This window comes from Microcaecilia unicolor, chromosome 9, assembly GCF_901765095.1.
Source record: "Microcaecilia unicolor chromosome 9, aMicUni1.1, whole genome shotgun sequence".
NCBI lineage: Eukaryota > Metazoa > Chordata > Amphibia > Gymnophiona > Siphonopidae > Microcaecilia > Microcaecilia unicolor.
In genome coordinates, this window is record NC_044039.1 from 204,716,789 (window position 1) to 204,734,622 (window position 17,834).

Genomic DNA, 17,834 nt, shown 5'->3' on the forward strand with positions numbered 1-17,834 from the left:
TACCTGGTCTGTAGGGGCCAGATCTCTTACTGGTTGGTGGGGGATCAAATACTTATTTCCCTCTGCAGAATGCAAATAAATTCATATACTTTCCACAATGTGATTTTCCGGATTTAATTTGTGATGTGCTATCTCTCACTGTTACCAATAACCTACCCTTCAATTATGGGCTGCTCATGTCTTTGTCAGTGGGCAAACTTACAAAATCAGCAAGGGATCAAATACTTATTTCCCCCACTGTATATCTTGTAGCACTACAAGTGAAGCCCTAGTCCCTTAGTGGATAACACTTAGAGAAATGCATTCATTTGAAACGATATTTCCCATATGGTTTTGTGTCTTTGTACCTGAAGTGACAGGAAAAAGCTCTGAATGAATGCACCTTGTTTTCAAAGAGAGTGTGCACTATTCAAAAAGGGTGCTTCCTCTTTTAGAGGAGGCATTTTCCCAAAAGAGTATGTGTTCTGTCCCCTGACAGCCTTGCACTAGTTCATAACGTGATCCTAAAATGTGTGTAATGTCTTTACTGTTATTCTCATTTCTAAGAACTTTCGCTGCTGCAATCTCTCATTGTAAAGATATATGAGCAAGGCACTGTGGTTAATGTAGTTCACAGGCAGTGCAACCACACTTGCTTGGTTGTGCAAGAGTTGTTACCACTGGTTGTGGGCTGCCTAGACCTCCTTTCTCTCTCTGCCAAACTTGGCTCCTCTGTCTCCCTGCTACAATTTCCTGTTCAGCCTTACTATCTCTGTCCTAAGAGGTCAGCCAGGTATGACCTTTCCTTCCTATCTCTAGGACCACCCCTTGCCACCCGATGGCAGGCTCTGTTCCCATTGGCCTCTATCTGCTCCCCCTCCACGAGCCTGTGGAAAGCCCATCACCTCTTTGTCCTTTCAGCCATGAGGTATTCTAACACCATCCAGCCAGGGGCATGGAGCTGACCCCATCTCGCTCCAGACAGCTCTGTCCTGCTGAAACTCCCTGTAACGAACCTGGATTTTTTACCCTGATAATATCTCTCTCCAAATGAGATATTGCACATTCCAGTCACCCAGCTTTGGACTATTTCTATCTGCTTAACCACCTTTTCTCCCCCTGCAATACAACCATCTCTCCTCAGATTCCCACCTCCTGCAACCTACAGATTAAGAAGTCTCTGCATTTGGAAACAGCCTTTCTGAACATCAACTGTAAGTAAATTATCTGTGATTTATTCAATAAAAGAGACTTCATAAAATTAATAGAGACTGCAGGTGATTAATGTGCCAGGGTTATACTTCATGGCATTGAGCTTCATATAACGAACCACTCAGTGACCAAAACAGTATGCACTACCATGATATTGGTCCTGTAATGAAAAAGACTGGAAAACTTACAAGGGGACACAAGAAAGCAGAGAATTATGATGTGCGAGTGGGCTGGTTTTTGACCCAGCACTAAGAATTTCTATTTCTACTACTACTACTACTATTTAACATTTCTAGAGCGCTACAAAGTGTACGCAGCGCTGTACAAACACAGAAGAAAGACAGTCCCTGCTCAAAGAGCTTACAATCTAATAGACAAAAAGTAAAGCATTTAAATTTAAAATATTTAAGCAGTCAAGCACAAGAGAACAGTCACAGAAGGACAGAAGATGTTGAAGGGTGGTCAGTGTGATTAGGTGTAACTCTGGTTGGAGTAGTGGGAGAAGGTGATAGAAGAATAGAAATGGGTGAGGTAAAGTAATGAGTGGGTTGATAGGGAGGTTATATAAGACATGTCACTCTAGGGGTGGGTGGGTAGAGGGGTAGGGTGGGTGGAAGCAGGAGAAGGTATTCTCTGCAGCCTATCTGTGAGATGGAAATTCCTTCATTATTATTACCCGTTTTGTCAGGATGGGCAGGTGAAAGGGTAAAGTGCGCTTTTACCCATTTGGAATGGTACCTGTGGGTCAAAAGTTGATGACTCAGTATGTTGAACTGATGGGTTATGTACTCCTGCTAGAAGGTGCTGCCCTGGAGAAGAAATTGAGATGACTGCAATGCTAGATGTATCGCCCTGGTCTCTAACCAGTTGATCAACCACCGAGGCTCCTCCAAGGACCAATGTTCCTGAGCCAACAGACCCAACCAATGGGCGCCCCAACCTATGAGACGTGTCTATGGTGATCACCATCCCATTTTGGAGACTCCAAACTCATTCCCTTGTTCAAGTTGGGAGTGTGAAGCCATTTCAAACTGGATTGTACCTTGCTTCAAAAAGGCAACCTAACTTCCAAGTCTTGAGTTTGGGGAGACCAATGGGACAAAAGGGCTTGTTGACATGGTCTCATATGACTTCTGGACCACTGGACCACCTCTAGTATCGCAGCCATCAACCCCAAGACCTGAAGATAATCCTGGACCCATGGGCACCTCGCACTGAGGAGGGATCGCACCTGACTCTGCAACTTTTGAATCTATTCCATTGGAAGAAAACCCCCAGAAGTTTGTCGAACCGAACACCCAGGTATACCAAGTTCTATGAACATGTCAAATGACTCTTGACCAAAATTGCACCACTTGTGCAATGACTTGGATACTCTCTGAAAGGACATTGCCCGAATTAACCAATCATCCAGATAAGGGTGCACCAGGATACCTCTTTCTGCAGGGCTATTGCCACAACCATCATCGTGAAAAAAAGTATGGGAAGCCATTGCCAGGCCAAAAAGGAGCATACAAAATTGATAATACTGTCCTGGAACTGCAAATCCTCTGGTGTCCCTTATGGATCGGAATGTGAAGACAGGCCACTGTTAGATCTAGAGAGGTAAGGAACTCCTTCTTCTGACTGCCACAATAACAGAGCGAGGCTTCTCCATGTGAAAACTGGTAACCTTCAAGGCCTGATTCACCATTTTCAAATCTAGAATAGGACAAAATGTTCCTTCCTCTTTGGTCACCACAAAATAAATGGAGCTTCGACCAGAGCCCCCCGCTCCTCAAATGGAACTATACACACCACTTGAGGGAGAATCCACCTTTGCAAAGTCTCCCTGGACCTTTCCATCTGGACCTGCAATGGGACTCCAGAATGGCCTCCAGCAGTGGCCAGACAAATTCCAAGGCATACCCCTCATGAATGATTTCGAGAACCCTCTGGTCCAAGGTAACCTGGGCCCACCACCAACGAAAGCTTTGTAACCGAGCTCTCGCAGCCACCAGAGGTTGAGCCCCGACACCTTAGTGGAACCCCTGTCCCGCAGAATCAAAACTGGGGTCTCTGCCTCTATGATGGCCTCCATGAAAGGGCTAAGATCTCTGGAAAAACCTACCACATTGACTACCACTGACTCTACCAGGGCGATAATGCCGCACCTCCCTGAACCTACCTCTACCAGTCGGCTTTGGCCTATCCTGCGGCAATCAGGAACTTGTGTCTCTCTAAGATTCTTCACTAATTTATCAAGCTCCTCACCAAAACAGAGTTCAATTAAAGAGGAACCTGCTCAGTTTTGATTTCGACATTACATCCACCGACCAGCCAAGCAGCCAAAAGGAACTCGAAGCCACCACAACAACTGCCATGGACTTGGCTGAAGCCCAAAGCAAATCAGAGTGTGCCCACCAAAAAGGAGGATCCCATCTTAATTTTAGTAGTTTCCTGGTCCACCAGCAACCAGTCTTCAGACTATCTATCTAAAATCTTCTCTGATCAATGAAACAAGCGCTAGCCGCAGGCCGCTGCCTGAACCGCCAAGGCTGACACATCAAAACTGGGAATGGGAATATGAAGTAATGCAGGGTTGTATTTTTGGCTGAACGATGGGCCCAGTGTGTTGGGCTAACATGTCAGATCTGCAGTGTTATTATGTCAGTAGCTACATGGGGAAGGGACAGAGGAGGGGTGTTTTTCTTTCTGTATTTGGTTTTTTTTTTTTTGTATTGGAGTTTGTTCTGGTTGTTTTATTGATCCTAATGGGTAAGCCTTTGTAAGCTCTTTGAGCAGGGACCGTCTTTCTATGTTTAAATTGTACAGCGCTGCGTAACCCTAGTAGCGCTTAGAAATGCTAGTTAGTAGTAGTATGCCTTTGGAGAGTGGAGGCGCTGAAGAGCTAACTGTGCTTCAACAGGTGTTTGTATGTTTATGGATATATAATAATAAATAAAGAACTATATATACAGTGGGGGAAATAAGTATTTGATCCCTTGCTGATTTTGTAAGTTTGCCCACTGACAAAGACATGAGCAGCCCATAATTGAAGGGTAGGTTATTGGTAACAGTGAGAGATAGCACATCACAAATTAAATCCGGAAAATCACATTGTGGAAAGTATATGAATTTATTTGCATTCTGCAGAGGGAAATAAGTATTTGATCCCCCACCAACCAGTAAGAGATCTGGCCCCTACAGACCAGGTAGATGCTCCAAATCAACTCGTTACCTGCATGACAGACAGCTGTCGGCAATGGTCACCTGTATGAAAGACACCTGTCCACAGACTCAGTGAATCAGTCAGACTCTAACCTCTACAAAATGGCCAAGAGCAAGGAGCTGTCTAAGGATGTCAGGGACAAGATCATACACCTGCACAAGGCTGGAATGGGCTACAAAACCATCAGTAAGACGCTGGGCGAGAAGGAGACAACTGTTGGTGCCATAGTAAGAAAATGGAAGAAGTACAAAATGACTGTCAATCGACAAAGATCTGGGGCTCCACGCAAAATCTCACCTCGTGGGGTATCCTTGATCATGAGGAAGGTTAGAAATCAGCCTACAACTACAAGGGGGGAACTTGTCAATGATCTCAAGGCAGCTGGGACCACTGTCACCACGAAAACCATTGGTAACACATTACGACATAACGGATTGCAATCCTGCAGTGCCCGCAAGGTCCCCCTGCTCCGGAAGGCACATGTGACGGCCCGTCTGAAGTTTGCCAGTGAACACCTGGATGATGCCGAGAGTGATTGGGAGAAGGTGCTGTGGTCAGATGAGACAAAAATTGAGCTCTTTGGCATGAACTCAACTCGCCGTGTTTGGAGGAAGAGAAATGCTGCCTATGACCCAAAGAACACCGTCCCCACTGTCAAGCATGGAAGTGGAAATGTTATGTTTTGGGGGTGTTTCTCTGCTAAGGGCACAGGACTACTTCACCGCATCAATGGGAGAATGGATGGGGCCATGTACCGTACAATTCTGAGTGACAACCTCCTTCCCTCCGCCAGGGCCTTAAAAATGGGTCGTGGCTGGGTCTTCCAGCACGACAATGACCCAAAACATACAGCCAAGGCAACAAAGGAGTGGCTCAGGAAGAAGCACATTAGGGTCATGGAGTGGCCTAGCCAGTCACCAGACCTTAATCCCATTGAAAACTTATGGAGGGAGCTGAAGCTGCGAGTTGCCAAGCGACAGCCCAGAACTCTTAATGATTTAGAGATGATCTGCAAAGAGGAGTGGACCAAAATTCCTCCTGACATGTGTGCAAACCTCATCATCAACTACAGAAGACGTCTGACCGCTGTGCTTGCCAACAAGGGTTTTGCCACCAAGTATTAGGTCTTGTTTGCCAGAGGGATTAAATACTTATTTCCCTCTGCAGAATGCAAATAAATTCATATACTTTCCACAATGTGATTTTCCGGATTTAATTTGTGATGTGCTATCTCTCACTGTTACCAATAACCTACCCTTCAATTATGGGCTGCTCATGTCTTTGTCAGTGGGCAAACTTACAAAATCAGCAAGGGATCAAATACTTATTTCCACTACTGTATATATATATATATATATATATATATATATATATATATATATATATACACACACACTATTTTAGTAAGGACTTCATTTTATAGTCTTGAGGATCCTTCAGTGCCATACCCCATTCACAGGAATGGTAGTCTTCTTAGCGACTGCGGAAACTACAGCATCTACCGTAGGAGGTGTTAAGGTGTCTCTATTCTGTTCTAATCACAGAGTATGCCAATCTAAAGGGTGCATCTGGGGAACTCCACTGCAGCGTCCCTGATTACACGGGTCACGTGACCCGCTACATAAGGATTGTTTCCGGTCTTTTTGATATTTCTGTGCCCTAGCAGTGAACCGTGTTGCTGTGGCGCCCGAAAAGTTCACCCCAGTTGATATGTGGATATGACTTGCTTGTTTTTATTCTATTTTTTTCTTCTGACAGAAACCTTGGCTTTCCCCATCTGATAATGGCATTGTTGCTTTACAGTTCATTCGTGTGATATGGGGCCATCGTCCGATTGTACCTCACCCTGTTTGTTTTTTTCTCAATGTTTGTCTTCTTTGCCCTCCTTCACTTCCCCTCTGTCCTCTGAATCAAAGAATCTGTCATTGGTGGTGTTAAACTATCATTCGGTGAAAAATAAGACCTAACTGAGACGTAGCTAAAATCAGGGGAAGAATCATTGCTTTATCAATGCCTTCCTCCAAGCTTTGATGTTTTTTCTCTGCCTCACACTTCAAAATGGAGAGGTAGTTTAGCGGTGATCTTCTCTTCTACATTAAAGTCATAGAACTCCTTCAATCTCTTGTTTATCCTGAAGCAACGGTTGTCAAAATTAGTGCTCATTCCCCTCTTTACCCCTCTGTCTTCTATTGTCCACCCTCTCTTGCTGCCTCTGCTCGAGACTTATTCCATCAGGCCCTTGTTGATTAGCCATTCACTATTTAGATGTTTTAATAGAGTACTGATAGAACTGAAAAATGGGCTTGCGGGGAGCTACTGTTAGTAATATGCAATTTATCCTTAAAATCGAGCACGGTACCGGAAGATTGGAGGGTGGCCAATGTAACGCCAATTTTTAAAAAAGGTTCCAGGGGAGATCCGGGAAATTATAGACCGGTGAGTCTGATGTCGGTGCTGGGGAAAATGGTAGAGGTTATTATAAAAAACAAAATTACAGAGCACATCCAACGACATGGATTACTGAGACCAAGTCAGCATGGCTATTTTTTTCTTTTCTTACATTTGTACCCCGCGCTTTCCCACTCATAGAAGGTTCAATGCGGCTTACATATTATATACAGGTGTGGGGAAATCTTGCCTGACCAATTTACTTCAATTCTTTGAAGGAGTAAACAAACATGTGGCCAAAGGGGAGCCGGTTGATATCGTGTATCTGGATTTTCAAAAGGCGTTTGACAAGGTACCTCATGAAAGGCTACAGAGGAAATTGGAGGGTCATGGGATAGGAGGAAATGTCCTATTGTGGATTAAAAACTGGTTGAAGGATAGGAAACAGAGAGTGGGGTTAAATGGGCAGTATTCACAATGGAGAAGGGTAGTTAGTGGGGTTTCTCAGGGGTCTGTGCTAGGACCGCTGCTTTTTAATATATTTATAAATGATTTAGAGATGGGAGTAACTAGCGAGGTAATTAATTTGCTGATGACACAAAGTTATTCAAAATCGTTAAATCGCGACAGGATTGTGAAAAATTACAGAAGGACCTTATGAGACTGGAAAACTGGGCGGCTAAATGGCAGATGACATTTAATGTAAGCAAGTGCAAGGTGATGCATGTGGGAAAAAAGAACCCGAATTATAGCTACGTCATGCAAGGTTCCACGTTAGGAGTTACAGACCAAGAAAGGGATCTGGGTGTCGTCGTCGATAATACACTGAAACCTTCTGCTCAGTGTGCTGCTGCGGCTAGGAAAGCAAATAGAATGTTGGGTATTATTAGGAAAGGTATGGAAAACAGGTGTGAGGATGTTATAATGCCGTTGTATCGCTCCATGGTGCGACTGCACCTTGAGTATTGTGTTCAATTCTGGTCGCCGCATCTCAAGAAAGATATAGTAGAATTGGAAATGGTGCAGCGAAGGTCGACTAAAATGATAGCGGGGATGGAACAACTTCCCTATGAAGAAAGACTAAGGAGGCTAGGGCTTCTCAGCTTGGAGAAGAGACGGCTGAGGGGAGGACATAATAGAGGTAGATACAATAATGAGTGGAGTGGAACAGGTGGATGTGAAGCATCTGTTCACGCTTTCCAACAATACTAGGACTAGGGGGCATGCGATGAAACTACAGTGTAGTAAATTTAAAACAAATCAGAGAAAATGTTTCTTCACCCAACGCATAATTAAACTCTGGAATTCGTTGTCAGAGAACGTGGCGAAGGCAAATAGCTTAGCAGAGTTTAAAAAGGGCTTAAACGGTTTCCTAAAGAACAAGTCCATAAACCACTACTAAATGGACTTGGGAAAAATCCACAATTCTGGGAATAACATGTATAGTATGTTTGTACGTTTGGGAAGCTCGCCAGGTGCCCTTGGCCTGGATTGGCCGCTGTCGTGGACAGGATGCTGGGCTCGATGGACCCTTGGTCTTTTCCCAGTGTGGCATTACTTATGTACTTATGTAGTCAATAAGATTCGTTTGGCAGGATTTTCCTTTGGTAAAGCCATGTTGCCTCGGGTCCTCTAATCCGTTGGCTTCTAGAAAGTTAACTCTCCTTTCTTTCAGCAGCGACTCCATTATTTTTCCTACCACTATGTAGTTTCCCACTTCTTCCCTGCCTCCACTTTTGTGAAGAGGGACCACATCCGCTTGTCTCCAATCTCGCGGAACCTCTCCAGTCTCTAAAGATCTATTAAATAAATATTTAAAAGGTCCTGCCAGGACCTCCCTGAACTCCCTCAGTATCCTGGGATGTATCCCATCCGGCCCCATAGCTTTGTCCACCTTCAGATTCTCCAGCTCTTTATAAACTCTTTCTTCCGTAAGTGGCGCAGTATCCACTCCATTCCCAGATGTTCCTTCGGCAGCCGACCGTGGTCATTCTCTGGGATTTTCCTCCGTGAACACCGAAGAGAAATAATTGTTTAGCACGTTTGCTTTATCTTCATCACTCTCCACATACCCATTTTCATTATCTTTCAGTCTCACCATTCAATTCCTCTCTCTTCTCCTTTCTCCAATATATCTGAAAAAGGTCGTCACCTCTCTTTACATCTTTAGCCATTTTTTCTTCTGCTCGCGCTTTTGTTTGCCGTATTTCCCTCTTCGCTTCTTTGAGTTTAATCCGATAATATTTTCCATGATCCTCTCGTTGCATTCTTTTGTATTTCTTGAACAAGGCCTCTTTTGCTCTTATTTTTTCATCTACTTGTTTGGCGAACCATATAGGCTTCCTGCTTCTCTTGTTTTTGTTTACTTTCCTCACAAAAAGATCAGTCGCCATATTTATAGCAGCCTTTAGCTTGGACCACTGATTTTCCACTTCTCCTTCCCACACCAACAGCTCCTTCTTCAGGTATTCCAACATTTTATCAAAATCAGAACATCTGAAATCCAGTACTTTGAGTTTTGTGCGTCCGCACTCCGCCTTCACCCTTATATCAAACCATATGGTTTGATAATCACTTTTACATAGGTAGGCACCCACCCGGATATTGGAAACACTACCTCCATTCGTGAGCACTAGATTCAGCATCGACCGTTCCCTCGTGGGTTCCTTCTTAAGCATCAAGTCCAACAAGCCAAATGTCGCTAGAAGAAAACTAAAGCTCCATCTAAACTAAAGCTCTATCTGATCACGAAGTATGTCGTGAAAGGCACCATCAATTTAATTATCATCCTAAAAAAGTGAAGCAAGTCTACTTTTCTGCTAAAATTCTTAAGTTCCTAATCAGGCAAAAGAACTCCATTCTATTTATAATTCTTTAGTAAGAAATGGTATCAGGATCACTGCTGCTTCCTTCTCCTTCCCCCGCCGCCGCCACCACTGCAATGCTTGCAGATTACATTTTTGGGCTGTCTGTGATTCACACAGACACTCTGGGGCCTTCCCGGTCTGCTGCGTCCGGCCCTCTCTGATGCAACTTCCTGTTGCGAGGGCCAGATGTGGTAGAGAGAAGTCCCCCCAGTGCCTGTGTGAATCGCAGACAGCCCAAAAATGTAAGCTGCAAGCACTGAAGTGGCGGCGGGGGAAGCAGGAAGCGACAGATGCTGGACCTGCGGGAGGAGAAAGTAGGGAGTGATGCGCCATGGCACCCCTGAGAGTTTGCTTTGGTAAACTAGGGTCCTGCCACGCAGTTTGGGAATTGCGGGTTAGTGGATACAGACAGGACTGGTCTTTATGCAGTTTTATTTACCAGCAAAATCTGTCTGATTATGTCTGAATATTGGGATGTAGCGGACTCTGCCCCCGACATAGCCGACATGACGTTCAGTGCTAACCAGTCATTTTCAGTGGCACTAACCGATTATGTGCCACTGAAAATGACTGGATAGCCACAAAGAAGTAAGTTAACCGGTTGGCGGCCGCTCCCAGCCGGTTAATTCGCTTTGAATATCGGCTTGAGTAAGACCAAAATCAGATTTGGAGGCTGCACCATACCTGAAGTCGGAAGTGACTTTTGAGGATGTTAACCTCCAACTCCAACTGGTTGTTTGTCTCCTGTAGTTTGTCATATTTCGTTTGAAGCTGTGAAATTTCACTGTTCAGCATCTAGAGAAAGTGAATGTAAGGGATTAACTGTATATTTGTTCTACAGAATTTTGGGCAACTGGACATTTTCTAAGACTAAACAAACAAAAAACTAAGATATTATGGCTTGGTGATTTTGAAAAGGTTCCAGTTAGTTCCGTTACCTTGCTCTCAGGTGAAACACTGAAAATTAAGGACTTTTCTAGGAGTCATTTTTGATTCAAAACTCTCTTTCGAAAGGCAGATTGGAGCTTTAAGTAAAAGTTTTTTTTTCTAAAGTTTAGACAATTGCATGCGATACAATCATCTCTGTGGAAAGAGGACTTTAGGATCTTGGCTCAGGCAGTTCTTCTTCCTCAACTGGATTATTGCAATTCATTGTATTCTCAGATTACCTGCATATTGAAAAATTGATTGCAGCTTCTGCAGAATACAGCTGCTAGATTAATATTTGGAGCGGGTAGGTTTCATAGTGTGACACCTATTCTTAAAGAATTATATTGACTACCAATATGTCAACGCATTAGATTTAAGATGTTATGTTTAGTTTTTAAATCACTTTTTGAATCAAATGCAGAAGGATTGGTGGATTTGTTGGCTATTCTGTCTTCTAGGAGAAATCTATGTTTTCACTGTACTGTTACATTTGGTTTTTCTATAATGAAAAATGTTAGGTTTAAATCAATTCTTGAGAATTCCTTCCCTTTTCAGGGAGCACGTTATTTGAATGCATCGACTGCCAATTTGAAATTTCTGCCTTCAGCCTTTAGGAAGATGCTAAAGACTTATTTATATGATTTTCAGGTTATGAGTTTATATTAGTAAGCTGTACTGATTTTTTTTTTGTTATTCTCTCTTGTTGTACAGATTTCTTGCTTTGTGAACGCTGTGAATCCTTTTTTTTTTTTGTGGAAGAACAGTCAGTATACAAGACTCAGACAGAATAGAATAGTATCTTTGCTCAAGGGCCAGTTTACTTATTTGTACGGCGTGGGCACCAAGTATATTAAGTCTGAGGATTTACATTCCACTTTTATGGCTTGATGGCTAAGCAAGGAGGATTATGACATTTTCAAACAAAGCAAAAAGTATAAAGGTCCATATACAGTGTGATTCAAGCAAGCTGAGATTCAGCGGCACTTAACCAGAGAGTACCAGGGCAGTCTGGGAGCACAGAAGGGAGTTATGTTGGTACCAGTGATATTTAGTGCCAGTACCTGCATACCTAACCCAGCATGCACCAGCAATGAATATACAAAAATCAGCGAGGATCAGCAGTGCTATATAGTTAGTGGCAATATTCAAACTGCTAACTGGATACAGTTAGGATAATTTTTTTTGCAGTCCTAACTTTATCTGGTCAGCAGTCTGAATATTGCTGACAACTGCTGACTCCAGCCAAGTTCCGTCCATAGATCACCTTGGCACTGCCCAGATAGTACCAAGGCAGTTAGAGGGAATATTCATTAGAACTATCCAGTTAGTGCTGTGGAATATCCCCCTTGCTGGCATTTATCCAGTTAGAAGCATCTGCTAACTGGATAAGAACTTTTGCATATCAGCTGGCTACATAAGAACATAAGAATAGCCATACTGGGTCAGACCAGTGGTCTATCTAGCCCAGTATCCCATTTCCAACAATGGCCAATCCAGCTCACAAGTACCTGGCAGAAACCCAAACAGTAGCAAGATTCTAGAATCCCAAAGAGTAGCAACATTCCAAGCTACCAATCCCAAAGAGTAGCAACATTCCATGTAACCAATTTAAAACAGTAACAAGATTCCATGCTACCGATCCCTGTTCTTCAAGAGTGCTCTGATGGAGCAAGTTCATCTTGGCACCTTTGGATGACTGATTTTTTACTATCATAGGAAAACACCTTTGCTAATTTGTGAAGCCAGTACACACATAAGTTACACCAGTTTTTCTAAGAGAAAGCACCAGTGGTGTGTTGGTAAATGTTTAGCAATGGGCTCTCCCAGCGTAGCCAGCTCTGCAATTTGAAGGGGGAGGGCCAGGGGTGGACTGGGGGAGGCAACACATTCCTCTCCTCTCCACCCCCCCCAGGGGGGTATGTTAATCATACCTTTGCTGGCAAGGATGCCAAGCTCCACCAGCCAAGTAAATGGACTGCCGCCGTTCCCTGCTACTTGTTTCTGGCTCTGAGCAGCATGCCAGGAACATGATCTAAGCGTGCGCGAGAAGTCCCATCGTGCTGCTCAGAGCTAGAAAGCAGCAGTGGGGAGCGGTGGCAGTCTATTTATTTGGCAGCCTCGCCAACAAAGAAAAAGAGAGTTCAGAAGGGGGCCGGAAACCAATTTTTGGAAGCCGGTTAAAGTAGCCTCAGGGGGCCTTCTTTAATAACTGGCTCCCAAAATTCTTGAAAACTTAACAAATGGCTTTCGTGAGTCGGTGCTTCAGCACACCACTAGAAAGCAGGCATATATTTTTGCTTTTAACAATTGCCCCACAGAAAAGTACTCACACATTTTTACAACTGCAAAATTTAGTACCCCAAGAATGCCTCTGCTCATTATAAGTAAAACTGTGTGCAAAACGGCATTATGCACATTCATTACCTGTACACAGTGCCTTGTAAAGGTTTTCACACCCTTGCATTTGTATTTAATTTGATTTGATATACTGCCATTTGCAGAACATCACAGCAATTTACAATAAAACAACAACTCCAAAACTGAAAGAAAAATAAAAACAAATAGCAAAACTGACAAGGATCTCAGGAGAGGGAGAGACTGAACACAAGAGGAAGGGAGAGAGACTGAACTCAAGAGGAAGGGACAAGGTTGTATATAGTTCACACTGTGCTGTCTAAAATAAACAATTCAAAACACAATACAAAAGGAGTTTGTTTAGCTAATCTACACAACATACTCTACACTTTCAACAAGCAAGAACAATTATAGAAATAATCAAAAAAATATACCAAATATGAAACAAAAGTCACAATTGCATAAGTTTTCTCACCTTTTGTCATAGCAAAACCAAATTAGCTCCATTTTTCATAAAGTGTCTTAATAAGGCCCATGATAAGGCAAATAGAGACTGTCTACTCACACTAACTGAAAGGATTCAAATGCTCCTGTATGAAGAATCAAGTTGTTTCTGGTGTTTGAAGATACTTTGAAGCAAAGATATAAAAATGCCAAAACATGAAGCTACTAAAAGAACTTTGAGATAAAGTTATTCTAGTCAATATTCAACCAGTGGATGTCAGCCTCTTTTTAAACAAGTTGTGGCTCCCAAGGAAAAATTAGTTCTTACCTGATAATTTTATTTCCTTTAATTCCAAGAGATCAATCCAGAGACTTGCAGGTTATGCCCATCTACCAGCAGGTGGAGATAGAGAGAACAAAGTGCTCTGCCATAAGGATCCTGTGCAGTAGCTTTCTCCTACAGTATTCACAATAGCAAAATAGCAAGGCAAACAGACAGAGCAAAAGAATCTCCTGCCTCAAACAAGAACCACTGTAAACCAACAAAGTATGGAACTGGAAGAACGAAACAAGCATGAGAAACAAATCTCCATCAAACGTTCTGGGCGGGTTACAAAAGAACATTCATAATGGATAAAAAAAATGACAAGACATAAAAACAATACAATATACAATCCAAACAGACACATCTTTCACGTAAAAATCACGGATACACATCAGCATAAAATAGAATACAAGAAAAAGAATGAGTAAAACTAAAAAATATGTCACATAGCATAGTTTTCAAAAGAGTGATGCGAGTATTATATGAGTGAACCTGCTAGAACTCTAGCCATAACATTTTGTGTAGATTGTAGTGCTTTCAGAGAGTTTCTTGAAAGTCCAAGCAACAGACAGTTACAATAGTCAAAGCAGGGAAAAATCAAGGTCTGAACCATCATTCTGAAATTACATGGGTTCAGAAGATCTCTCAAAAGTCTTACTGTTCTTTTTTTTCCCCCTATAACATCAGCATCTGCAAACAAGCAAAATCCAGTACCCTGCACGCACACATATCACCAGACATACAGACAGCATGTATAGGGAGGGCCTCTGGATTGACCTCTTGGAACTAAAAGAAAGAAAATTATCAGGTAAGAACTATATTTATCTTCTATAAGAACATAAGAATAGCTATACTGGGTCTATCTCAGTATTCTGTTTCCAACAGTGGCCAATCCAGGTCACAAATCGGAAGATGGGCGTCCTTCTCACAGGGTCGTCCAAATCGGTATAATCGAAAGCCGATTTTGGAAGTCCCCAACTGCTTTCCGTCGCAGGGACGGCCAAAGCTCAAGGGGGCATATTGGAGGCTTAGCAAAGGCGGGACTTGGGCGTGCCTAACACATGACGCCCTCGACCCGTAATGGAAAAAAAGGGCGTCTCTGATGAGCACTTGGACGACTTTACCTGGTCGTGTTTTTCTTACGACCAAGGCACAAAAAGGTGCCCGAAATGACCAGATGACCACTGGAGAGAATCGGGGATGACCTCCCCTTACTCTCCCAGTGGTCACTAACCCCCTCCCATCCTCAAAACATATCTTTCAAAATATTTTTTGCCAGCCTCAGATGTCATACTCAAGTCCATGACAGCAGTATGCAGGTCCCTGGAGCAGTTTTAGTGGGTGCAGTGCACTTCAGACAGGTGGACCCATGTCCATTCCCCCCCTACCTGTTACGTTTGTGGAGGAAAGAGGAAGCCCTTCAAACCCACCACAAACCCACTGTACCCACATCTAGGTGCCCCCTTTCACCCGTAAGGTCTATGGTAGTAACATAGTAACACAGTGGATGACGGCAGAGAAAGACCTGTACAGTCCATCCAGTCTGCCCAACAAGATAAACTCATATGTGCTACTTTATGTGTATACCTGACCTTGATTTGTGTCTGCCATTTTCAGGGCATAGACTGTAGAAGTCTGCCCAGCACTAGCCCTGCCTCTCACCACCGGCGCTGCCACCCAATCTCTGCTAAGCTTCTGAGGATCCATTCTTTCTGAACAGGATTCCTTTGTTTATCCCACGCATTTTTGAATTCTACCGTTTTCATCTCCACCACCTCCCGTGGGAGGGAATTCGAAGTATCCACTACTCTCTCCGTGAAAAAATACTTCCTGACATTTTTCTTGAGTCTGCCCCCCTTCAATCTCATTTCATGTCCTCTAGTTCTACTGCCTTTCCATCTCTGGAAAAGGTTTGTTTGCGGATTAATACCTTTCAAATATTTGAACGTCTGTATCATATCACTAGTGGTGTACAGTTGTGGGTAGTGGGTTTTGGGGGGCTCAGCAAACAAGGTGGGGGAGCTATGTACCTGGGAGAAATTTATGAAGTCCACTGCAGTGCCCGGTTGGTGTCCTGGCATGTCAGGGGGACCAGTGCACTACAAATGCTGGCTTCAACCATGACCAAAGGGCTTGCATTTGGTCGTTTCTGAGATGGACATCCTTGGTTTCCATTATTGCCAAAAATCAGAAACGACAAGTCTAGGGACAACCATCTCTAGGGACGACCTAAATTTCAAGATTTGGACATCCCTGACCATATTATCAAAACAAAAGATGGACGTCCATCTTGTTTCGATAATACGGGTATCCCCGCCCCTCCATCAGGACATTTTGCGAGGACGTCCTCAACAAAACTTGGACGTCCCTTTCGATTGTGCCCCTCCATGTCTATCTCAATAGCAGATTATGGACTTTTTCTCCAGGAACTTATCCAAACCTTTTTTAAACCCAGCTACGATAACCACAGCACATCCTCCAGCAACGAGTTCCAGAACTATTCATTGAGTGAAATAATATTTCCTTCTATTTGTTTTAAAAGTATTTCCATGTAACGTCATTGAGCGTCCCCTAGTAGTTGTACTTTTTGAAACGGCAAAAAAAAATAAAATAAATAATCATCATCATCATCATCAATTCACTTTTACCCATTCTACACCACTCAGGATTTTGTAGACCTCAATCACATCTCACCTTAGCGATCTCTTTTCAAAGCTAGAGAGCCCTAACCTCTTTAGCCTTTCCTCATATGAGAGCATAGTAACATAGTAGATGACGGCAGAAAAAGACCTGCACGGTCCATCCAGTCTGCCCAACAAGATAAATTCATATGTGCTACTTTTTGTGTATACCCAACTTTGATTTGTACCTGTCCTCTTCAGGGCACAGACCGTATAAGTCTGCCCAGCACTATCCCCGCCTCCCAACCACCAGCCCCGCCTCCCACCACCGGCTCTGGCACAGACCATATAAGTCTGCCCAGCACTATCCCCGCCTCCCAACCACCAGTCCCGCCTCCCACCACTGGCTCTGGCACAGACCGTATAAGTCTGCCCAGCACTATCCCCGCCTCCCAACCACCAGTCCCGCCTCCCACCAGTTCCATCCCTTTTATAAGTTTGGTCGCTCTACTTTGAACCTTTTCTAATTCCACTATATATTTTTTTGAGATATGGTGACTAGAATTGAATGCAATACTTGAGGTGAAGTCGCACCATGCAACGATACAGAGGCAATATAGTATTCTTGGTCGTATTTACCAGCCCTTAATAATTTCTAGCATCCTGTTTGCTTTTTGGCCGCTGCCACACACTGGGCAGATTTCAGCGTATTGTCTACAATGACACCTAGAACTTTTCTTCTCGATCTGCAGCTGGATTATGTCCACATACCACAGGCTTTGGGGCCAATCTGGTACCACCAGAATCACCAGCCTCTGATGACGAGAGATGCTATTGAGGACTTTGCCGATCATTGGCCACAGAGGAAAGACACAGAGGAGTGAGTTCATTGACCGAGGTTGCAGCAGGGCATCTATAGCTTTGGAGCCAAATTCTCTTCATTTGCTGAATAACCTGGGGACTTTGGTGTTGCATCCCGTAGCAATCAAGTCCAGGACTGGAGTCCTCCACTCAGCTGAGGTTACCAGAATGCTTTTTCTGAGAGTTCTCTCTACCCCGGATCCAAGAGAGTCCAGCTGAGAAAATCTACCTGCACATTCTCCATGCCCATTACACGTGACAGTAAATATGGGACTCCACCCACTGACAGAGGAGATGCATCTCCTGGGCTAGAGGAGCACTCTTTGTGCCCTCTTGACGGATGACACATGCTACTGCTGTCGCATTGTTGGCAGGACCCGAACCACTTTGCCCTCCAAGAGGGCAGAGAACAACATCAAGGCCTTCCTGTTGACTGTCAAATCCATGCAGGTTTATCAACCAGGATGCCTCCATTTGGGACCACAGAACTTGGACCATCTGGCTCAGACAGTGCATTCCACATCCAGACAGACTGGCATCTGTTGTCGCCAGCACCCAGTCCGGAGCAAGTAGAGAGACTCCTCTCCCTAGGTTGGGGCATCGGAGTCACAGCCAGAAGGCAAAGATACCTCCTCGAGGTC

General features: G+C 43.8%; 1 protein-coding gene across 1 annotated transcript in view; it reads right to left on the reverse strand.

Moving 5' to 3' along the window:
* The window catches only part of CCDC197 (coiled-coil domain containing 197), a 110,140-nt gene that overhangs the window by 17,982 nt on the left and 74,324 nt on the right, over window positions 1–17,834 (reverse strand). The window contains exon 7 of the mRNA XM_030215008.1: window positions 10,342–10,452. Within this exon, the coding sequence (XP_030070868.1) occupies window positions 10,342–10,452 (111 nt within the window). The remainder of the gene's footprint in view (window positions 1–10,341; window positions 10,453–17,834) is intronic.